The 25,424-nt window shown below is 36.7% G+C and overlaps 2 protein-coding genes and 1 long non-coding RNA gene across 6 annotated transcripts; 2 read left to right on the forward strand and 1 right to left on the reverse strand.

Moving 5' to 3' along the window:
* Window positions 1-839: 839 nt before the first annotated feature.
* LOC125673563 (uncharacterized) lies at window positions 840-6,097 on the forward strand. Its single transcript, XM_048910177.2, has 6 exons — window positions 840-1,054; window positions 1,695-1,866; window positions 2,279-2,408; window positions 3,347-3,473; window positions 3,879-4,027; window positions 5,204-6,097. Exons 1-6 carry the CDS (start codon window positions 1,052-1,054, stop codon window positions 5,241-5,243), a joined length of 621 nt encoding a protein of 206 aa, XP_048766134.1. The 5' UTR covers window positions 840-1,051; the 3' UTR covers window positions 5,244-6,097.
* Window positions 6,098-10,154: 4,057 nt separating this feature from the next.
* Window positions 10,155-24,464, forward strand: LOC125673560 (toll-interacting protein-like). 4 transcript variants are annotated; one of them, XM_056159765.1, is made up of 8 exons: window positions 10,155-10,388; window positions 15,951-16,124; window positions 16,669-16,802; window positions 18,294-18,342; window positions 18,578-18,730; window positions 19,571-19,640; window positions 19,926-19,943; window positions 23,432-24,464. In XM_056159765.1, exons 1-8 carry the CDS (start codon window positions 10,218-10,220, stop codon window positions 23,638-23,640), a joined length of 978 nt encoding a protein of 325 aa, XP_056015740.1. In that variant the 5' UTR covers window positions 10,155-10,217; the 3' UTR covers window positions 23,641-24,464. The 4 variants fall into 4 exon arrangements, with proteins under 4 accessions (XP_056015740.1, XP_056015742.1, XP_056015743.1 ...); XM_056159768.1 differs by lacking the exon at window positions 10,155-10,388 and adding an exon at window positions 11,225-11,920; XM_056159767.1 differs by lacking the exon at window positions 19,926-19,943.
* Window positions 20,762-22,616, reverse strand: LOC130053129 (uncharacterized). The gene is made up of 2 exons (XR_008801616.1): window positions 21,642-22,616; window positions 20,762-21,533 (listed from the first exon to the last, which is right to left on the reverse strand). It is a non-coding gene; the product is annotated as an uncharacterized LOC130053129 (long non-coding RNA).
* Window positions 24,465-25,424: the final 960 nt, after the last annotated feature.

Raw genomic sequence — 25,424 nt, forward strand, 5'->3', positions numbered from 1 at the left:
GAATGTTTTATCAAATGGTAAAAAAAAAAAAACAATCCCCGATCTACCCCTCGCCCATCTTCGCTAGCCAAGGGTTTACGATCCACTCCGCTTGTAGAGAAGCGGAGCGGATCGTAAATCCTTGGCTAGCGACGATGCCCCTCCCCATCAAAACTAACACCTTGTAATTCAGAGAACCATCCGTCTCTCTCTCTTCTTCTGAGGAAAGATTAATCTCAGTTTATGGTACACATGATTATTGTATACGTGTAAAAGAACTTGTTATGCAATTGTCTAGTTTGTAAATCATGCATTTAAAGCGTGAGTAAAGGTCATTTTGTTACAAAAATATTTTAAAGAATTAAAATGAGTCCAAAATTACATCCCCTGAATTTGTGCTTCCAGGACAAAAATTCAATCTGCTATATAAGTTGGTTTGTAGGGTAAATTTTGACACTTGTGCAATCATTTCAAAGTTGATAAATAGCATTCATTAATAATTTTTTATGATATTAGAAAGGAATAAGATGATTTGGAATGAGAAAAAAAAAATTCCACCAAAATGAGTTTTACTACCTCCTTACAGTTTTAGGGAGTCTCATCAATAATAATTCCATATGCTATAACAACGAGGCCGGTCCTCCGTTCAATTACCACTCTGTAACCTTAATATACAATTCTCGTATTACAATGAATCCGCCTTCTTAGTCATACGAATGGCTACCCTCTTTGTCACAATCAGGGTATTGATTTGGCAACTTATAAGTTAATATACGTTAGTACATCAATAACATATTTTCTAATGAAACCACGTGTAATTTTTTAATATGACACTAAAGAAGCGCAGGACGGAGTTGGTTTCGCTGGACGACTATCCCTGATACATGTATACGTGACGAATATATCAGAATTATCTTTCATCATGTACTTCTTGATCTCAGTGAATGTATACTCTCAGAATCCCCCACTTGACCTTTAACCTGTGTAGATATTTTCCGCCGAGTTGTTTTGGTATGCCCGATCGTGAAGGCAGATACAGCGTGTGCACACAGGGAACTCCTGACGATCAGAGATGGTAAGTATTCTCACACAGCAGCCATTTTGTGATCATATCTATATAATTCATTCTCGAACTCTATTCAAAGATTAAAATAAATACTTATATTTTGTAATCGTTAAAACGATTCAAGCCTCTTCATTATAAGATCTGCAGGAAAATTAAATCTATCCGTAAAAGTCAAAGTGATTGCTGCAGAACCTAATAATAATAATATTTTTTGTGTTATTGGATTTGATAAGTTTTTGGTTTTTTGAGAGATAAACTAGATCTATGTACGTGCAGTACCGTGGAATGTTTGTGTACTGTTTGTCCCAGAGTCAGGTCATGAATTCTGCTCTAGTGAAAGTGAACACTGAGAGGGGTGATTCAGTGTGAAGGCAGGGATGGGGCAACGTAGTTCTCCAAAACACAAGAAGATTGATAGTTTCCAATCGTAATATCAGTATGATTGTATGGACCCCTGCTGATGTTTGTCTTGTTTTGCACTCTATACTGAATTTTATAGTTGTCCACGCCCACTTTGGTTGTAGCTATTTTCTAAGTTTTTTCGATTACCATACTATTCATTAGGAATCCTGTACAGAATTCATGACTAGATATTTTGTGTTAATTAAATGCTTAATTATACCAAACTTTTTTTCACTTTACGCCGCAGGAGAAGTTCTGCTTGTTACTGATTGTGGTTTTTACCCTGATCCTCGGGGTCGAGTCCTCCGCCCAGTGGAGGGTGACCGACTTCCCCCACCCCGTGTATCAGTCCAAGCAGTGCGGTAGAAAGGAGGCCTCATGGATCTGTGACCCCAACGGCATCGTCTCCACGGAAGACGGTAAGGGGGCTTCATCTCTCTGACCGTTTCCTTAAACGAATAGTCTGGAATACCGAAGGGAGTCTATACAAATCAGTCTTGACATTTACACCATGAAATGGAGTGATTTCCAAAATTAAAATATCTAGATACAAATAATTGTATATAAATATTACAAAATGTAAGTTTCGATATTCTAATGTAAACCATTTATTACTAAGTTTATATCTGGTACCTGGTACTTATAGTAACCATGGGAAACGTATATAGATAAGCATTATATCCATGGCAACCGTATACAAATGATTAGCATATATAACATTCATGATAACCGTACAGCTGGTAAACAGAGTACCCATGGTAACCGTATTTGCCATTTAAAAGTGAGTATAGAATACGGGTTTTTAAGTAAAGTTTTGTCACATTTACGCAGCTGATGCTATACAAGAAATGGTGACTGACACTTACGAAGCTACGCGGTGCCCATGTCCGGAATGCGCAACAAACAATCAGGGCTACGTCATAATGGTAGCCATTATGCCCAGGATGTACAGAATTGTAAAGTAAGTGATATGCACTTGATTTACTACTTAAGAATGTTAAGCATGTTAGGTGCTCCTAATCTGATTAATCCTTATGTCCTTAAAAAATGTAAATTTAATTCTGAGGCATCGAGTTCCAAACCTATGACCACGAAATTCGGTTAACGTTATTCATTATTTTTGTTTCCGTTCTGTTCTTAATTTCTGCAGTGTACTATAGTTTGGCCCAGGAAGTGTTTGATGTCGCTCGTGTTTGCCACTTGTTGAAGTTATTATATGTACACACACATACATATTGTATTCTAGTCGATCTACCCTGGCCCTTACCAGAACGTGTTGAATAAACTCGTGTATATACATTTTGCTGAGGTTATTCTAAATTATTAGTATACCTGAGCCGAATTCTTCTCTGATCAAAATTTGTCCGTCGTTCATCGGCGTGGTTGACCAGTGCCTTTTTTTGTAAAAGTTACTCATTTTCGACTTCTTATGTAGAGCTACTGGACCTACTCAGTTACTTTTTAAGAACCAGGGGAGTCCAATTTATCAAATCAATATGCAAGCATTTCCATGCAGTGTATATTCGAGTTGGTTTAAACCATGTTCTCTAGACCCAGCCAAGGGTTACAAGAGGAGTTTGATATTTCACACACGCACACACACACAATAATTTTATAAGCTCTTTGGAACAGCAATATACACGTACTAATTACAGTTCATGAAAATAAAATACAATCACCTGAGGATATAATGTGTATGAAGTGATCGAATAGCAGCTTCTTGTTAAGGAAGCAGCTATGTTGCTGTTGTTGTTGTTGTTTTTGTTTGTTTTTGTTTTGGCTCGAATAGCAGCTTCTTGTTGAGAAAGCAGCTTAGTTGGTGTTTCACTAAGATACCTGTATGAGTAAGGTAGGTCAGATGAGCGATGTGGTGCACGGGCCTCTTGTATTGTATTTTAGCCGGTCTGCCCTGGTCCAGGACGTGTTATACGATGCACGTGTGTATTCCTACTACCTCAGCACGCTCTGGAATGTGACCACCTGTGACACCAACACACTGGTACTATATTCTCGGGATGATGACATTGTAAGTACGCATAAGTAACATGGTTGAGTTCATTCTGAAGACATGCGCTACGCATAAGTAACTTGGTTGAGTTCATTCTGAAGACATGCGCATCATCTTTCAGAATCTTTGTTTGTGTATAATTATTACAAACGATATTCTTGATTGGCAATTACACACGTAGATTAGACAACTTAGTTCGGGTGTATCATAGTTCGTGGATGTGACAATAGTGGATGTGCTTGTACTGTGCCCTCTTCTTGTATTTCAATAACCAGCTTTGAAGCCATAATACATTCAGATACCCAATCGGAACTCCTTGGGTATCTCGCATGCTCAGCATTAGCGTTGAATGACCGTGCGAGACACCCTAGCTACAATGTAGGAGTTCCGATTGGATAGATATTGATACCTCATTTCTTGCAGACTTACATTATGACGTGGAGAAATGCACGTGCGTTGTTAGACGACAACGAGGTGCGTAGGATTACCCTCAGCAATCGATTCTATTTCGACGACCCTACAAAGCAGAGGGATATTGGGAAAGGTCTGAGAAATGTCGTACGACAAATAAGGTACATCAATTCTCATTTCCGGGTTACAAATTTTTAAACATTTTGGGGAGTGCATCGTCCCTCGTACCTTTACAATGGAACATTTAACTTCTTCATAACTACTATTCCATTCTTGTTTTTCAAATTTGGTATGGTTGGCTCAAAGGGGAACATACATTGTAAATCCCAGGAATCCTGCACCACCGGGGTCGTGGGGGCGGGGAAAAAACTGCCAAAAATTGACCAGTTTTTAAAAACTGCACGTCTGTAAGAAAAACAATATGCTTGTTCGTGTAGAACAGGAATGTCTCCACCAAAATTGAATAGTTCATGATACTCGTGGTAAAATAGTTGAATTGCATCTTTTTTTAAGCGTAGCTGCGCTTCATTTTTTCATGTTATTGTTTTACACTGCTGCTAAGTATTAGAATTTAACGTGGATTTGGAAAACAGGGAAGTTATCACATATTTCATAACTCTTGGGACTAGTGCTACTTTCAACTAATAGTTAGACTTGTGAGTGATTGGTTGTTTAACGTCCCTCTCGAGATTCTTTCACTCATATGGAGACGTCACGGTCACTCTCGGTGAAGGGCTGCAAAATTTAGGCCTATGCTCGGCGCTTATGGTCATTGAGCAGGGAAGGATATTTATCGTGCTATACCTGCTGTGACACGTGACCTCGGTTTTTGCGGTTTCATCCGAAGAACCGCCCCATTTAGTCACCTCTTACTACAAGCAAGGGGTACTGAAGACCCATTCTAACCTGGATCCTCACGGGAATAGAAATGTGATCGTTAAGGCCTGTGGGTGTCTTGTTATTTCTGATTTTTCTTGTTGTTTTAGGGTTACGTGGGGGATTGTGGGAGGGAACTGTTATTTCTGATTTTTATTGTTGTTTTAGGGTTACGTGGGGGATTGTGGGAGGGAACTTTTATTAGTGTGTTTGTGTTTGCAAGTTTTTACTCTACGTATTTTAGTTTGTGGTAACTATCTATGTTTTCAATGATAAATTCATAATCGTAAATTGTATCATAAGATTAAGATTTATAAATAAAATTGAAGAAGAAAAAACCACGTGATAAAAGTGGAATATACTGAATGTCTGTTTATCACATATGTATGGGGGAAAAAAGTGTTTAAAAATGCAATTGCATTTAATTTTCTTCTTTTTTTTTTTTTCTTTCTTCTTTTTAGTGAGGTGTTCAGGGCTAAGGCTCCCCGAGGCGGCAATTAGTGATCAGGCAATCGATGTTGGAAAGAGTATTTTACTCCTGAAACACGACTTTTTATAATGCTGATATTGTCGAAACTGTAGATATACACCGGTGTTGTAGAATAGAATCCCCGCACCTGAAATCCTACTCTAAATAAGATTTTAAACTACATGAAAGTCAGAAAGGATGTCAACGTCTTTCTATCCAAGTAGGATTTCCGGGAGAAGGAATTCTGGGTAGTTGAACATTTGCACTCTCAAGAGAAGGACACTTTCTATTCAAACTTGAGATGTGAACTCAAGAAATAAAAAATAAAAATTACATATATGCCTGGAAGGAGACACTGAAATTGACTCCCTCTATATATCACATTTATTGTATCTACAGATTGTGAGAGTGGGCTTTGCCGCCATTACATGTACAAATTTTGAGTTAGTAAAGGAGAGTACTCTATCTGATTCTTGAAATGCTTTTACACACATACATGTAACTTCTATTGTGAAAACTGTCCTTTACTGCTATTGTCATCTACAAACTTTTCGAAATTAGGAAAGGGCAGATTATAAATGTGAAAATTTAATCACGAAAAACTGCATTTCTAACTAATTGCAATTTTAATTTTTAAAAGATACGAAAATTTCATGGTTATAAACTGCCTTTTACTAACTTTGTCATGTATGAAATTTGAACTTTGAATAAGTAAATGACAATACATGTATTTGTAAATATTCTTTTGTATTTTCGTCAATATTTTCATATTTTTGTATCGATCATTTATAACTTTTCCATTTCCATTTTTGAACTTTATTATGAAAGAGGTTTGTTTTTTTATTATTTACCTAACAAATAACAATAAAAATGCACGGAAAAGACAGTGACATGAAGTCTGTGTTTTCCTCAACTTTACCTTTGATTTCAATCACAGGAGCTCACATACCTAACAAGAAACCAATGCTTTGTATAGCTGAATACCACAGGCACTCAACGTTTTTAAATATCTATAATTAAAAAAAAAATGTCTTTCCTGTGAATACTATGTTTACAGGAAGACAATTTTTTTTATCATAGATATTTAAAACGTCGAGTGCCTGTGCTGAATACATGTATTTACATCGCCTATTTACCAATTGAAATGATAGCCATTTTTTTCATGAATGTGAACAATGTGCGTATGAATCTTAATCAATATAGTGGGACTATTTTAACGGCTGGGAATTCCGGCAGAAATTAAAATGAAATGTAGATATAAACGATAAATTTCATTGTTGATAAAAAAAAAAAAATGCATGTGGGTACATGTATGAACTGCAAGGCCTAACGACAGCTATTTGTCATCAAGCGCTTACGCAGTTTATGCCCTCGTGGAATTTATTTCTTCATGCCTTAGGTTGGTTATTTAGATGTGTATTGTTTGAAGTCCCTCTAGAGAATGTTTCATTTATACAGAGACGTTCTAAAGTGAAGCCCTAGGAAATGTATGATTTTTTTTTTCTAATTTATAAATACATGTTCATGTTCCATACACTGAACGAAATTCGAGCTTCTGCTGAGAAAAGGTTTATCAACGTATAATGCTGAATCCAGAGTCATTATCAATGGTAAGCATGGGGAGTTCATTCTCTACACCACAGATAAAAAATTTGTCACCCAGATGACCTGTATCCGTGCGCGTTCTTCGTCCGTAGGGAATTTTTTTTTTTTAACATTTTCATATATTTACTCAAATTTGAGATATAGCATGAATGTTATAAGAAGAATAAACTGTGTGAATATCGCGGTTCTGCTAACCCCATGAGGAAAGAGGCAAAACTGGAAAGATTATACAAATCTATAACAATCTTCTGTACGCCTGGGCATCAGACAAATGAACAGATTCCAGTGGCAGATCCAGAGAAAAAGTTGCCCCAAAAAAATTAAAATAACGCATTTTGAGGATGGACCCTCCCTCCTTTGAAAACCAAAATTAATGACATAACCCCGCCCCCTCCTTTCCAAAGATTCCCGGATTCTATAGCAATAATGAGCATTAGGGCATTGATTCTTTAGAAGATGTTTCTTTAAGGTCCTACGATAAAATAAAGAAAATTCATCACTTTAAAAATACCAAAATCTTAGTAAATTTAGCCTTCGACTTTCCTTCAACTGAGCGTAGAATTGTAACGAACATTGCATTGGTGTCTCTACAAGACTCGTGGATTCAAACATCAGGGTGAGGCTGTAGTATTACGAAGTGCATGTCTGCATTCATAAACATCTAACACTCAACATTGAACGGATCAAACTAATCATTATGTGCCCCCCTCCCCCCTTCCCCCTCCTCTCAATGTTGAGTGATCATTTTTATTTTTTAAGTCGCCATTAGCAGACACAAGCACAATTAACATTAACCGACACAAGCACAATTAACATTAGCCGACACAAGCACAATTAACATTAGCCGACACAAGCACAATTAACATTAACCGACACAAGCACAATTAACATTAGTCGACACAAGCACAATTAACATTAGCCGACACAAGCACAATTAACATTAGCAGACACAAGCACAATTAACATTAGCCGACACAAGCAAAATTAGAGCATAAACAAAAGATGTATCGGGTTTTGCTGCAGCCGTATCTTTGGGCTTCTTCGTGTGGCCTACAAACAGCTAACTGTACGTGTGAAATCTGAACATCACGTGACCTACAGACAGCTAACCGTACGTATGACGTCAATCTGAACATCACGTGACCTACAGACAGCTAACCGTACGTATGACGTCAATCTGAACATCACGTGACCTACAGACAGCTAACCGTACGTATGACGTCAATCTGAACATCACGTGACCTACAGACAGCTAACCGTACGTATGACGTCAATCTGAACATCACGTGACCTACAGACAGCTAACCGTACGTATGACGTCAATCTGAACATCATGTGGCCTACAGACAGCTAACCGTACGTGTGACGTCAATCTGAACATCACGTGACCTACAGGCAGCTAACCATACGTATGACGTCAATCTGAACATTACGTGGCCTACAGACAGCTAACCGTACATGTGACGTCAATCTGAACATCACGTGACCTACAGACAGCTAACCGTAAGTGTGATGTCAATCTGAACATCACGTGACCTACAGACAGCTAACCGTACGTGTGACGTAAATCTGAACATCACGTGGCCTACAGACAGCTAACCGTAAGTGTGATGTCAATCTGAACATCACGTGACCTACAGACAGCTAACCGTACGTATGACGTCAATCTGAACATCACGTGGCCTACAGACAGCTAACCGTACGTGTGAAATCTAAACAGCACGTGACCTACAGACAGCTAACCGTACATGTGACGTCAATCTGAACATCATGTGACCTACAGACAGCTAACCGTACGTATGATGTCAATCTGAACATCACGTGGCCTACAGACAGCTAACCGTACATGTGACGTCAATCTGAACATCATGTGACCTACAGACAGCTAACCGTAAGTGTGATGTCAATCTGAACGTCTTGTACGTTAGTCACGGTATCGACAAAATGCACAATTTCTCTATCATCTACAATTCTTTATACACCTGTTATTACAATGTTGTACACGCCTTGTGTGTAAGCAGGAGATAGTATCTAGTAGATACAAGACAGGATGTACACGTATATAGACAGATTGCAACGCGGTTAATTCTTTTCAAACGTCACAAATGCCAATTCGATTTCCCTCCCCCTTTCGTTTTGCTGGGTCGCCCCTCCTCTTTTCTATTTGGTGGGTTGCCCTAACTCCGCCCATTCTTTTTGGTGGGTTCCCCCTCCCCCTTCTTTCATATTTGGTATGTGTATTCCCTGTGGTAAGACATTTACATTGATACCAAAATCTTTGACCTGCTGACCTTAGCATTGACCTTTGTCCTACTTTTAGAAAATTCGAAAATAAATCATATCGTTCAAATCGTAAGAAGTACTGCTTTTATATTCAGCATATGTATTTTTGTGAAAAGACCTTCCAACGACACCAAATGTGCTGATATTGTGACCTTGGTATTTACCTTAGACCCAGTTTTTGGAAATTTTCAAAAAGCTTTAACTTTGATCATATCTTTTACACCATGAGTGGTAGACCTTTCATGTTAGGTACATGTATGTATATGCCTTGTGGCAAGACCTTTCCATTGACATAAAAAAAATCTTTGACCTGGTGACCTTAACATTGACCTTTGACCTACTTTTAGTAAGTTCGAACATTAGACATAGGTTCGGTTTTTACATTAAGGATGTGCATTTTTTGTGAGAAGACCATTCCAACGATACCAAATTTGTTGACGTTGTGACCTTGACATTGACCATTGACCTACTTTTTGGAAATTTAAAAAAAAAAGGACATTTGACTTACTGTTCCTTTCTGTTGTAATCCAGGGGCATCAGTGTTTCACAAACACACCTTGTTTTCCTTAAATTGTAGTGGTGCCGATCAGGTTTCCTATCAGATGTGGATGTAGAAGGGGAATAAAGATTGCAACTCTCACCCCCTTTTTGGTTAGAAATTTTTGACAAAAAAGGAGTTACAAATTCTAATATTTTGAAGACCCCAATTCTCCTTTTTGGCGGAAAAGGTAACATCCCCTAAATCATCTGAATCCGCACCTGTGTGATTTACAGTTATAGAAATGATTTATACAATCCGCACCTGTGTAATTTACACACAGGCACTTGTTTCATACACGGGCCCCCTCCTTAATACCACGTACGTGGTATAATTAAGGAGGGGACCCATGTATGAAACAAGTGCTTGTGAATTTACAGTATGACTTATAGAACTGATTATACATTTTTTATAGTCTACATGTTGGTCTGTAATCCGATATAGACCTGTACAGTTAACAATATAAACCGTCAAGGTGACCCCTAGTCACTATCATTCACACATGACACAGATTTTCTGCATTTTTAAATTGCAATACAAGTGTACGTTAGATATACATACCTGGCCATTGTTTATAAAGATGAGCATGAAGAGGAAACGTAACTCTGCTGCACCAGGGGGGATATCAGGAAAGGCCTACCCAGGGGGGATATCAGGAAAGGCCTACCCAGGGGGGATATCAGGAAAGGCCTACCCAAGGGGGATATCGGGAAAGACATACGTCTTCACTCACTCAGTGTACCAATCTGCAGTAAGTGGCATCCTTAATATTTGTTGAAGTTATATAGAATCTGGTTTTAGTTTTTAGCATTGATTAATCAAAATTTAATCAATTGTAAATGCCAGTTCGTATTTCAATGCATGAAGTTTTACCTGTAGTAACTTTACACTTCCTGTTTGTAGAAAAAGTGAATTATACAGCTAGCGCATGTGCAATTTCCCATCCCCTAAAACGAGAGAGAGAGAGAGAGAGAGAGAGAGAGAGAGAGAGAGAGAGATTTTCACATTTTTACCGAAATTCATATAATTTAGTCACATTTTATCTGTAAAATAATGACATCAGATTGATACACTGGTAAGAAAAACCTGCACTTGGACTTTTTCACGAATTCATGAAATAGATGGCCAAGTATGATTAAAAAATATGTTGTATTTTCAGGGGGGGGGGGATTAATACTTGTACGCAATTTTGAAATTGTAATTTCAGGGAACCCCCCACCCCCCACCCCCACCCCCCGCCCTCGGTGTCTGTCATGAAAGGTGAAAATAACGAATAGTGATCAATTTCATAACTCCTATAAGCGATACAAAATAGAGAGTTGGGCAAACACGAACCCCTGGACACACCAGAGGTGGGAACCCAAGAGGAGTAATTAGCATTCCCTGTCGACAGGTCACACCCGCCGTGAGCCCTTTTTATTGATAGCGAGATCACCCCCGTTTATTTACATGATCCATGATGTATATGATAGACGTGGTCCCCATATACGAATTCCTTTGGGAAGGCCAGCTAGGGCACCAGGCTACCGGCGCTGTATATAGTATAGCGCCAATATCCGTGCACCAAAGGATCACATGAACATTGGGTTTCGATTTATTTAAGTTTTCGAACTTTCATGGCTATCCTTGGTATGTACGCATATTTGTTTGCATATCAAATATTTGTTTCATTTATTAGATACAACTTCATTTATAATTCAAAAGCTCCTGAGAAGACGCCGCTCTGTATCCTACGTATGCATACATTATTTTTATTGTTGTCGCAAAACAAATATGTATACAAAACATGCATTTCTTGTTATATACAACCTGTTGGATTACACACACACACACACACACACACACACACACATATCTATCGATCAGTTGTATGGGTTGGCACAGTCTGATTAAAACCACCCCCTCCTCCTAGCTTACACTCGTGAGGGGGGTGGTTTTAATCAGACTGGGATTGGCAATGATTTTTTCCCCCTTTATTTGTTTGTTTTTTTAATCATTTTATTTTTATTTATTTATTACTTTGGGTCAGATCTGAATATAATCTTGCGTACAAAGTGTGATAAATGCATTGCCACTTTGAGTCATAAAAATACATGACTGGCGATCAGCTGATTACCTCACCAAGCGCTAAGTCAAGGACATTTAAACGGAAGTGATTAATTTTCGGATATCCTCTAGATTTACCGTAAGACGCGAGCCACGAACCTTATTTACATCAAGATGGCTACGACAAATACTCAAAATACGACATCGCCACAGAATGCACAAAACAGAAGAGCGCAGGTAAAGTGTAAACATGGGACAACGTTTTTATGAATAAAGTAATGCACAAATTGAAGTAAGTGAATATAACAAGGTGTTTAAATGGCGTGATTATACTAATATTGCAACATCGCTTTCTTGCTGTGCATTATCGTTACTGATGACATTAGGCATTTAAGGGAAACAGCATGCATTTTAGTACATGGATTTAAAACGTTTGTTTCGGAAAACGTGCAGTATCAAAAAGGGTTACGCCTGTCACCGTTCGTTTCAAACACACATCGTGAAGAAATGACTACAGGTAAACCTGCATGTAAGCAGCAGAGAGGCGCGGATCAAAGCTATTGTCTGATCAGTCTGTTTGCTTTGGGTTAGCTATGAATTGTTTTTTTTTAAAAATATGATTGTCATGGATATGACTGATAAGGATGGCTGAATGGTTTTATTTAGAAAATGAGTTACATGATGATAGCTATGTACAGTTCAAAGTAAAGTAAATTTTTTATTTAAAGTCGGCACTATATTATAATATACATTCAACAAATCAAACACAAGCTCTGTACAGCTTTTTAACCGACTATCACATACATGTATATCAAAGACAAAGACACATAGCATGCATGTACACATATACACAGACATATCACAGATTAACAAAAGAATACAAAAGAAAACATTTCATGCAAGAATATATACAGATACGAAAGCATAGGATTTAGAGGAAGAAATAAAATACTACAAGCAGGAGTAGATGTATATAAAAATAAATGACTAAGTGGATTATTCTGACGACTGTAATAATTAATTAGCCGTCTGACAACTGTAATAATTAACCTTCTGACTACTGTAATACAGTGGAGCCTCGTTAATCCGGACACTTTGGTTCCCAGCAAAATCGTCCGGATAAATGAAGCGTTCGGATAATTGAATCGCATATTTTCTAGCTTTGCATAAGTAGCCAATATGTGCCGACTTTATTGATGCATAGTGAATTAAACACATTCTATCATTGGATTTAACCATTTGCATTAGTAAATAATTTACGATAATGTTAACATTTACATGTATTTCAAAGCACTAAATTTAATGTACGTGTTCAGTGTATTTGCCTGTGCTTACATTGTACATACATACGATCCCTACAAATAAATATACAAAACTGTGTACCGTAAGCACTTAAACAAATAATGAAGCACTTTATGTAACTATAAGTAATTAAATCATTAGTAACTAACATAAACATTTGCACTTCAAACATTTCATCACACTTTTACTTCTTAAAGAGGCCGGTAATTTCCATCCGTCACGATTCACGGGTTCGGCGGTCTGTTAAAACAATCTTCATCGTCCAAAGTTGATATAAAAATTTCGTGATTATCATGTCAGTTGACAACATTCTTTAACCAAAATTCAATCTGCCAGAGTTTATATTTCTTATTCTATAATTATCCAAGACAATATCAGGAGAACAAAATCATTTAAGCTCGTAATATCAAGACCTACTACTGCTTTGATCTAGTCACACGCACCTATTATTTTCATGATGCGATAATAACGGAACAAAACTCGGGTGAAACTAACATTACAGGTACATACAGAATTTAATTATCATTTTCCTTAAAATGGTAATTTTCTCACTTCTACGCAGAGTTTAAAAATTCGAAAGCAATAAAGCTCTACAACACCATAACAAGAATCAATCGTACACAGGTACATTCTACATGCGTGACATTCTGAACGTTAAAAACTTAATACATATACATGTGCATGAACATACATGTATATTTCACGCCAATCAACAGTATAACATCCAGAATCTAGAAGTATAATCTACATTCTTTAGATTTGAATAAGCCGATATCAATTTACGAATCAGTACAACTGATACGTGTAGCAGTTAAAAAATTTATCATTACGGCATGATGTTTAATTTATTAATACTATTAGGGTATTGCTTAAGACTATAAAATAATATGCTACAGATTTATTTACAAAATTCAACACTACACGCAATAAAGATCCTATATGCGAAAATTGGCAATACAATGTCTCGATCGGCACGTGCTATCTAACGGACTTATCATCACACACCACCTAATTGGAGGGAGGTGTTGACAGGGTACAGGTAATTGCTTCAATTTGACAGTTTGGCTTGTTTTCTTTATAATTTACGCCTTGCTAAAATTGTCCGACACAGACCTTCCCTAAACAAAATTACCGTCCGGATTAACGGTACAATTTTCAATGCATTATAACGTTTTGTAGTAAATAGTGACCGTCCGGATCCGGAACGCGAATTTCCGGATTAATGATGCAAAATAATGTATAAAAATTCCGTTCCCTAGAAAATTTGTCTGGAAGGTGAAGCGTCCGGATTAATGGCGTCCGGATTACCGAGGCTCCACTGTAATTAGCCTTCTGACGACTAATTATTAGCCTTCTGACTACTGTAATAATTAACCTTCTGACGACAGTAATAATTAGCCTTCTGATGACTGTAATAATTAATTGGCCTTCTGACTACTGTAATAATTAATTGGCCTTCTGACGACTGTAATAATTAGCCCTCTGACGACTGTAATAATTAATTGGCCTTCTGACTACTGTAATAATTAGCCCTCTGATGACTGTAATAATTAATTGGCCTTCTGACGACTGTAATAATTGGCCTTCTGACTACTGTAATAAATAATTGGCCTTCTGACTACTGTAATAATTAATTGGCCTTCTGACTACTGTAATAATTGCCCTCTGACGACTGTAATAATTAGCCTTCTGACTATTGTAATAATTAGCCTTCTGATGACTGTAATAATTAATTAGCCTTCTGACTACTGTAATAATTAATTGGCCTTCTGACGACTGTAATAATTAGCCCTCTGACGACTGTAATAATTGGCCTTCTGACTACTGTAATAATTAGCCCTCTGACGACTGTAATAATTAATTGGCCTTCTGACTACTGTAATAAATAATTGGCCTTCTGACTACTGTAATAATTAATTGGCCTTCTGACTACTGTAATTATTAGCCTTCTGATGACTGTAATAATTAGCCTTCTGATGACTGTAATAATTAGCCTTCTGACTACTGTAATAATTAGCCTTCTGATGACTGTATTAATTAATTGGCCTTCTGATGACTGTAATAATTAATTGGCCTTCTGACGACTGTAATAATTAATTGGCCTTCTGACGACTGTAATAAGTAATTGGCCTTCTGATGACTGTAATAATTAGCCTTCTGATGACTGTAATAATTAGCCTTCTGACTACTGTAATAATTAGCCTTCTGATGACTGTAATTATTAGCCTTCTGATGACTGTAATTATTAGCCTTCTGATGACTAATAATTAGCCTTCTGATGACTAATTATTAGCCTTCTGACTACTGTAATAATTAGCCTTCTGATGACTAATAATTAGCCTTCTGATGACTAATTATTAGCCTTCTGACTACTGTAATAAATAATTAGCCCTCTGACGACTGTAATAATTAGCCTTCTGATGACTGTAATAATTAATTGGCCTTCTGACTACTGTAATAATTAGCCTTCTGACTACTGTAATAATTGGCCTTCTGATGACTGTAATAATTAGCCTTCTGATGACTGTAATAATTGGCCTTCTGATGACTGTAATAATTAGCCTTCTGATGACTGTAATAATTAGCCTTCTGATGACTGTAATAATTAGCCTTCTGATGACTGTAATTATTAGCCTTCCGACAACTGTATTAATTAATTGGCCTTCTGACTGTAATAATTTTCTAGCCAGAAAGTAAAAGTAACGTCTTTCTTTAGTCCATATAGCTTCTGTCAAAAATGATAGTCTATTGACTATTTATCAATTGATTGATATATATATATATATAATATCTATACCACTTCATTATTAGCGGTTGTTAGTCAAATATGACAGTATTAACTTAGAATGTAGGCAGTTTCAAGGATACTAATATTTCTTTTAAACAGAGATCAATGTATTCAATGTAGCATGTTGAATTCTGATTTCTGTGACTTATAGCAAGGTTTTTTAACCTGTATTTAAAGGTAATGATTGGGGAGCTCCCCTCTGATTTCCTGCGGGTTTCTTACAATGACGCACAGCAGCAGCTGATGGGAGACGAACGGATTGCTCAGATTCTACAAGCACAGCAACAGGCAGGATTCATGGCTCCAATCCCGGCCAACATCCAGGGCCGTCTCAGTCTCACAGTGGCACAGGTAAAAATTCACCTGAATGCATTAGTGTAGATATATGTTCACTGATAACGCTGGAACACAGTGTATGTACAGATTCGTTAATTCAGCTTAAACACACACAGGGTCAACATGGTTCTTTGTTTTATAGTAGAATCACAGCTCTCCATTCTCATGAATTCAAACTTTAATTTTGAAGAGCCCATTCCCGTTTTGAAAAAGCTAACAAAATTTTACGATTTAACTGCGGTATTAATTTTCCTGCAAGTTGAAAAATGTTTTAATATTTATTTTAAGGTGCTGTAAAGTCATGATGAAGACCCATTTAAATACTCTGTTAATCAACTGATGAATAATTGGAAGCATTCATGGCTGTCTTTTAGAGATTTTTTCTGTAATAATTATACTGACTGTCATGAGTGCCATGCTATTTGCTTTTATTAACGTTTATAAAAAGTTGATATGACTTCCCAACTATCGCTTCATTTCCAACGACACCTACAAATTACTGAGTGAAAGCCTTGTTGGAATTCTGTTTTTAAATCCTTGAGTTTATGTTTTCTTTTAGGCTAAGCTAGCCAAAAATTATGGCTTAACAAAGATGGATCCCTATGTCAGAATAAGACTCGGTCACTCCGTGATAGAGACTCCTACAGCTTACAACGGAGCAAAGAATCCGCGATGGAACAAAGACATTAACTTGTAAGGAGTGTTACACAGCAACTGATGTCCTAAAAGCAACATGATTCACAATAAGCTCGTTTATAGAAGAAATCAGTTTCAATTTCATTACTTAAAGTCATGGTATTTACCAGTTGAAGTTTGATCACTATAACCGCTGATTCATTGTAGGAGCATTTTCATTTAATTTGTTTAGTGTTCTTAGGAAAACAAGTACATGTACCTGTGTACCTGCATGTTGGAATCATTAAATAGTAACCATGGTAACTGTGCTGAAACTTTGCAAATTTTGCATAGACATTGAAATCTTCATAAGTAGCACAAATTTGGTATATATGTGGGATGTTATATAGATATTTTGACACACAATGAATCTTTGTCTCCTGTAGGGTATATATATATGGGATGTTATATAGCTATTTTGACACACAATGAATCATTTTCCCCTGTAGTGTATATATATATGGGATGTTATATAGATATTTACACTCCAAAGTGCGATGGGACTCCAAAGTGCGATGGTCACGCCAAACCCCGATGGTCTGCACCAAACCCCGATGGTATGACACGCCAAAGTGCGATGGTCCACACTCATGCGCCAAAGTGCGATGGTGTGACACGCCGAAATCCATTAGTTTGTAAACGACACGGTGTTTTGGTACACGCTGTACCAACCGTGTGTTGTTTTACTTAAATATCAGTGCAAAGTCCATGCATAAAAAATAAGAAGTTCAATTTATATCATTACCATCTAATTGTCGTGTAATTAAACACAAAATTTTCCAACACGAAATCGTATAGAATGTTTTGCATCATAGCATATCCCCAGGATTTTATTACGTGTACGTCACAAGTAATGAATAACCATGCATTAAAGACTGTATTGGCAAAGTAGATAGTTCGACAAATGTACTTTGCCGATCTCACTATCCTCAACCTTGTAAACCTTGCTGTTGCTGTCGTCCGTGTTGCATTTCTTCGGTTTTATTTTGAAAGACGTTAAGAATGATGTCACAATGACATGACATCACAAACGTTACTGAACTCTGCACCATCGGACTTTGGTGTGTCCATCACAATTTGGCGTCCGTAACGTTAACAAACCATCGCACTTTGGCGCAGACCATCGGGGTTTGGTGTGACCATCGCACTTTGGAGCGACCATCACACTTTAGAGTCTTACATATATATATGGAATGTTATATAGATATTTTGACACACAATGAATCATTTTCCCCTGTAGTGTATATATGTATATATATATATGGGATGTTATATAGATATTTTGACACACAATGAATCTTTGTCTCCTGTAGTGTATATATATATGGGATTTATATAGATATTTTGACACACAATGAATCTTTGTCTCCTGTAGTGTATATATATATATATATGGGATGTTATATAGATATTTTGACACACAATGATTCTTTGTCTCCTGTAGTGTATATATATATATGGGATGTTATATAGATATTTTGACACACAATGAATCTTTGTCTCTTGTAGGTATCTCCCTCACGGTGTTGATTCAATGTATTTAGAAATTTTCGATGAGGTAAGAGTTTCTTTGCCTTACATAAAGAAATCAATAAATTGCAGTAATTAATACAGCATGCACTATCCAGTTTATTTTTTAGAAAATTCATGACATGAATTCATGTCTGACAGTTGTATATGAGAAAATGTTACCATATCATTTTATAATGTAGAAAGTGGAAATCATTTACTTGTATACGAGGAAATGTTACCATATCATTTTATAATGTAGAAAGTGGAACTATATTTTACAGAGACAGTTTACAATGGACGACCGAATTGCTTGGGCATACATTTCGATTCCTGAGTCAGTTATCAATGGGGACACTATGAATGAATGGTTCCCCTTAAGTGGTCGTCAAGGAGATGAGAAGGAAGGAATGATCAACCTTGTTATGTCCCTTAGTGTAAGTTATGTCCCTTAGTGTGAGTTATGTCCCTTAGTGTAAGTTATGTCCCTTAGTATAAGTTATGTCCCTTAGTGTAAGTTATGTCCCTTAGTATAAGTTATGTCCCTTAGTGTAAGTTATGTCCCTTAGTATAAGTTATGTCCCTTAGTGTAAGTTATGTCCCTTAGTATAAGTTATGTCCCTTAGTATAAGTTATGTCCCTTAGTGTAAGTTATGTCCCTTAGTATAAGTTATGTCCCTTAGTGTGAGTTATGTCCCTTAGTATAAGTTATGTCCCTTAGTGTGAGTTATGTCCCTTAGTATAAGTTATGTCCCTTAGTGTGAGTTATGTCCCTTAGTGTAAGTTATGTCCCTTAGTATAAGTTATGTCCCTTAGTATAAGTTATGTCCCTTAGTGTAAGTTATGTCCCTTAGTGTAAGTTATGTCCCTTAGTATAAGTTATGTCCCTTAGTGTGAGTTATGTCCCTTAGTATAAGTTATGTCCCTTAGTGTGAGTTATGTCCCTTAGTGTAAGTTATGTCCCTTAGTGTAAGTTATGTCCCTTAGTGTGAGTTATGTCCCTTTGTGTAAGCTTTGATCTTTTATCCTTGTCATTGTGTGATCGTGATCTTTCAATGCATTTTTTTTTTTTTGGAAATCTTTAAAAAATTCTGGTGACCATTAAGGCCCACAGATTTCTTGTATTATTTAGGAAAGTAAGAATGTTTTATTTAGGATAGTAAGAATGTTTTATTTAGGATAGTAAGAATGTTTTATTTAGATTGCCCAGTAAGAATGTTTTGGTTCTAGGATTTTTGATGTTGATCTCCATACATCTACTGTGTATTTGTTTACAGGAGGCACCACAACCTACAGCCCAGCCTGTGCTCTATCAGCAACCAGTGGTGTACTACCCCCAGCCAATCGGTAAGTAACTCCACTCCTCCCCCCACTCACCTATCATCACCCTCCAGTCCAGAAATTTTCCCATTTCTGGTGTTCACACGCAATCCTTGTAGAACAGTACAACTCTGAAAGCCAACATTTTGGTAGAACACATCAATATCTTTATAAAATGCAGTTGTTAAATTACTGTATTAGTAATAACAGCAGATACCAGTATACAGACAGCTCCCTGTGATGGGTAAAACTTTGTAGTGCGTAGTTACATTGGTTTTCTTTCTAGTAAGATAAATACTTCTACTGTTACAGGAGGTTTCCCCATTGCAGGTAACACACGTACCACAGGTTGACATCATTTAGGTGTTTACTAACTATAGCATATGTCGTGTACTATTTATGATTTTTCATATTGCATCTTGTTATATGTGTATTGTATTCCCTTCTGACTTCGTGTGATATTATGAAGGATGAAAAACCTTGCTCATCAGAAAACAGACATAGCTCACTCCCTCTTACAGTGAACAGACGTAGCTCATTCCCTCATATAGTGAACAGACGTAGCTCATTCCCTCATATAGTGAACAGATATAGCTCATTCCCTCTTACAGTGAACAGACGTAGCCCGTTCCCTCTTACAGTGAACAGACGTAGCCCGTTCCCTCTTACAGTGAAGTAGGCATTGAAGTGGGTGAACAGCTGTCACATCTACATCCAGGACAATGCTTGAGCATGATGTACATATCATACCATTCACGATTTCAGTCTTGCTTGCCAGTGATGGCAGGTGAGAAGACTAACGGTGATCCTGATTGATTTGAAGGTCAATGGTTCAAAACTGAAAGGTCATAATCAGAGAATCGTTTATATTGTTGTGAGTTGATGTTCCACTATTTGACATATATGTTAATCATATGAAATACATATTTCAATCCCCACCAAATCATTTCTGCCATGGTAATGTTTGCTAAATAGGAGGGATGTTGAACCTTGATCGTCAGATATAGTTCGTCAGACTTTAATAAAGACCCAGAAGAACTCATGCATGCCCCACACAAAAACTCCCAGAAGTCATACAAGTTATCTTCAAGAAATATAAGTATATGTAATTTCTGTACACTGTTAGTACTATAAAAGTGGTTAGTTACTCTGGGGACAGGGATAGACATTAACTTTTTATTTACTCTGGGGACAGGGATAGACATTAACTTTTTATTTACTCTGGGGACAGGGATAGACATTAACTTTTTATCTCACTTAAAGTCAAACTTTCATATGTCCGATTGAACGACTTTGGTGTTCGAAATATTTTTACTCTAATACACCTTTTAGCCAATAATTTTAATTACTGTATCTTCTTTACGGGGTCAACCACAATCGGTGAATAGCCCAGTTTTCTTTCTTTACACGACTAAATGCAAGAGCAAGGTTACAACTGTGACTTCTACATACAACTGTGACTTATACATAGCAGATTATTAATGATTTCATACATGCTTTATGGGTTGCCTAATTGTGGGACATTGTTGTAGCTGAGTGCATTTGATGTCAAAATAAAATCTAAATGTCAAAGTTACAGATAAGAAAACGACAAAGGCCTTGGTAGAGAAATAAATCTTTTCACCACAAGAAAACAGACAAGCCTTGTCCCTTGTCACAAGGGATGCACACTTGCAGTGATATTTTGATATGTTTACAGTGTATATGATTATAATTAAAAAATGAAAATAAAACATTTCAAAAGTGTTACAAATTAGTTTTAAGTCAATAAAAATGTGCATAGATGCTACTATGTATCAATAGATGGTTTTCCATCGAAGCGATTAAGCAAGAGTTATTTCCCATTGGCCGCCATATTGTAGGTTAACATACCCGGATTCCTTCATTATTCAACCAAAATCAGCCTTGTTATTCTGGTCACTGAGGTGGAGATAAACTGTTTTTCTTATTAATATACATTTGTTAATGCATCTTTTACTTCATGATTGCAATATTGCAAAGATTTCCCCCCATATATTTCTGCCTTACATGTTTGAAATTGGTTGCCCAAAGAGGAAAATCCACCAGTTTGACCTACAAGATGGCGGCCAAGGGGAATAACTCGGGGTCAAAATACGTCATATGAAAACCATCTATTCTGTAAATTGCATTATGGGTAAGAAAATACAAAGTAGTGCCACGCTAGTGCTGAATTTCTGACACAAGATACTGACCATACTACTGTCAGTACCACTTAAACCTGTAAATCAGGATTATCAAGCTGCCTAAAACTCACTTTTTCTTTTTAATTGAAATTTATTTTTATTTTCAACATTGCCTTTCTTTTTAAAATTGTTTTCTCTCTGAATGCTACTTCCAGGGACAGTTGTGAAGCGATTTTCTCACAAACATGACTAAGATAAGTTGTACGTTGGATAGTTATGTTATTAGGAACGAGTTCCTGATCGGATAGGACACGTTACGATCTACAATGTACTAGACAGGGGCCTAAAAGAATCGATTTACAATGTACTAGACAGGGGCCTAAAAGAGTCGATCTACAATGTACTAGACAGGGGCCTAAAAGAATCGATTTACGATGTACTAGACAGGGGCCTAAAAGAATCGATTTACAATGTACTAGACAGGGGCCTAAAAGAGTCGATCTACAATGTACTAGACAGGGGCCTTAAAGAATCGATTTACAATGTACTAGACAGGGGCATAAAAGAATCGATTTACAATGTACTAGACAGGGGCCTAAAAGAGTCGATCTACAATGTACTAGACGGGCATAAAAGAATCGATCTACAATGTACTAGACAGGGGCCTAAAAGAATTGATGATTCTGTAAAGAGAAAAAAAAAATGGAAATTGACTTTATTTTCTAATCCATAACACAATCAAAATCATCATATTTCCTACTGAAATAATCACTTGCCCCATTGGACAAGTGTGTATTGAGTTTCACCTGTCCAAACTGGGTTTTCGCTTGCCTCCGGCAATCAGACAACTGTTAATGTCGATCCCTGCTAAGTACACGTTTTTCCACATCCAACATTATGCATGGGGGGAAAATACGAGGTTACTGAATGTACTAGATATTATGTCAAGTATCTATAACCGTATGTGTGGGAGAAATGTACACATTTATTACGTGTCTGTGTAATTAGTGTAAATTTCCCCCGAAGCGTAAATACCCACTTCTACAGTATTCTAACACTTCCTCTACCACTATGGGATTAAAGGTTTGCTGCATGCCGTCAAATGTACTGTATTTTGTTTTATATATCTATTATATATATATAGAATTTCATTGGTTGGATTTTGGTTGTGTGTGTATGCATGTCGGGCTGTATTACTAGACCTGCAAGCAGTGGAACTGTCATTTTGGTGATTGTACACAGTCTGACTGACAGTAGTCGATATGTGTGATATTAACGGTGAAGTTCCTGGTAGAGAATTATTTGTAATGTTCTTTACAAACAGTATATTAAACACTGCAAGTCCTCCTTTGTCAATGAGAATTGAGACTTTTTTGGAATCTAATTTTTAGCATAAACTTATGGTCATGTAATTAACTAGACGTGATGTAATGCATGTACAACAGTAAAGTTTCATTGTGAAGAAAAAGTACTATGAAAAACGTACTTAGAAAATTGTCATACCTCTGTAGATGGGTCTGATGTCCAGGAGTGGTGACATGTATGTATTAGTTTCACTAAGAAAGTAAACATTTGAATGACTCTGAAGTCCAGGAATGGTGACATGTATGAATTAGTTTCACTAAGAAAGTAAACATTTTAATGACTCCGTAAAATGGAACCTTTATCTTGCAGTACAATCTGTTCCTGCGGGAATGCCTGTCTACCCCCCACAAGTCACCTCTCCCCAGTCGCAGCGCCCTCTATTCACGGACGAAGACATGAAGCAGGTCAAGGACATGTTCCCCAACATGGAAGATGAGGTCATAAGGTCGGTGTTGGAGGCCAACAGAGGGAACAAGGATGCTACCATCAACTCACTCCTTCAGATGAACAGTGACTGAGACTGACCAATCAAAACCAAGCTCTGTGTATCGGAAGAAATTCCTATCAATATGTCTTCAAAACGGTTATTAATATGTTGTAAGCTTAAAGATTTATAACTGTGAATGCTGTAATCGGTATTTTTGACAGTTCCTTATTATGATTCTGTAGAACTTTAATCTGTGTAGCATGTTGGTGGCTTTTTGTATAACATACGAAAGCCTGCAATGGCTAGGTTGCAATCCACAGATGAAGTTTCATGTTAATAGCAATTGTTATTACCATTGTTCTGTATGCATCTGTTGCTCTAAGTATGTACATATATGTATAACGTGTATTTAAAACTGACTGTTACAGTTCAAATTAACATGAAAATCATAATACATATTTATGCATACCATTAGCTGCTGCATACAGCATTGTTTTCACTACTGCTAAATTTTCACTGTTTTCACTTCGAGTAAAAATTAATGGACTATTTCCTTTATACCATAGCATATTCATAAATGGACATTAAAACTGTAAATAGATGTATATAGTAAGCCTGCATGGGAAAAGGACTTTAATAAGAAACGGTGAAAATGACCAAGAGTGAATATAAAACTGTATACAGTAACAGTGTCACACCATCTCTAGGTTTGATGCAGACACCAGCTTTTGGTCGCACCTGTAGTGACTTGTTTCTTTATGTTGTCTGTTGTGTTGGAATAAGATTCGGGAATGAGTGTATGATTGTTATGTGAGTACGAGTATCGTACATTTTCTGCAGTGCAGGATTATATGCTGTTGATTAACGTTACTTAATTAATTTTTTAATGATTAAACTGTAATTTTAAAAAATGAATTGTTTTTCCGTTTTCTCTCCAGTATATGAGACTATTTCCGTCCTTTAAAGCTGTATGGCCTGTAAGCTTTCTCCCAGAGCATGAAGAACTATTCTAATGTAACTGAATTGATTTAAAAAGTTGTCAGTTTCCCTAAATTATAGGCTTGAAAACATTTTCATTTCATAAAAATGATGAACTTTACCAATTTTAAGGTTCTTATAAAATAGACAGTGTTCAAATACCATAACTACACTTGTTGATCGCGGGAACTCCTGCACATCAGTGTGATGTAAAATAGTGAAACACGAGTCAAGAGAAAACACTATCGTCAAAATTCAGCGATGGATTAATTACATGTACCAAGTAAACCATTTTACATGAATGTATGCAGCCTCAAGCACATTAAAATGTTCTTACTTCCGTATCGGTATTTGTTGACATCTGAAAAGGTTGATAGACGTCTCCAGAATACACATAGTGGTGATGATGTGAGGCGTGTTTTGATATCCTTTGTGAACCCATTAATCCAACAAGTTATTAAATGTTTTTATAAAGTGGACAGAATTTTGACAAAACATCGCACCAAACAGCGATAAGATTGTCATTTTAAGAAAATACAAGTCAAGTGAGGAATTGTGTATGACTTCATGATGCACATTATAAAACAATTATCCTCTCTTCATGTAGTTTATCAATAACCTGTTTAGGGAGAAGAGTTGTCTCTCTTGTATTGCATCAATTTGCCATCAAGGAGGAAATTTGCAAGTGTGTGGGGGAAAAAATCCAGGTATTTTCTTCAGTTGCGGAAACAGTGTTAGAAATGAATACCTGCCTGTTGTCTGAAGATGTACAGATTCTGTTCATCAGTTTATATGACACTGGTGATTCATTCACTTTGCAAAATGAATTTAGTCGCAATTAATGTTTTGGAGAACATATAATTATCATTCTAAGAATGCAGTAGAACAATATAAGTT

Source organism: Ostrea edulis, chromosome 3 (assembly GCF_947568905.1).
Source record: "Ostrea edulis chromosome 3, xbOstEdul1.1, whole genome shotgun sequence".
Lineage (NCBI taxonomy): Eukaryota > Metazoa > Mollusca > Bivalvia > Ostreida > Ostreidae > Ostrea > Ostrea edulis.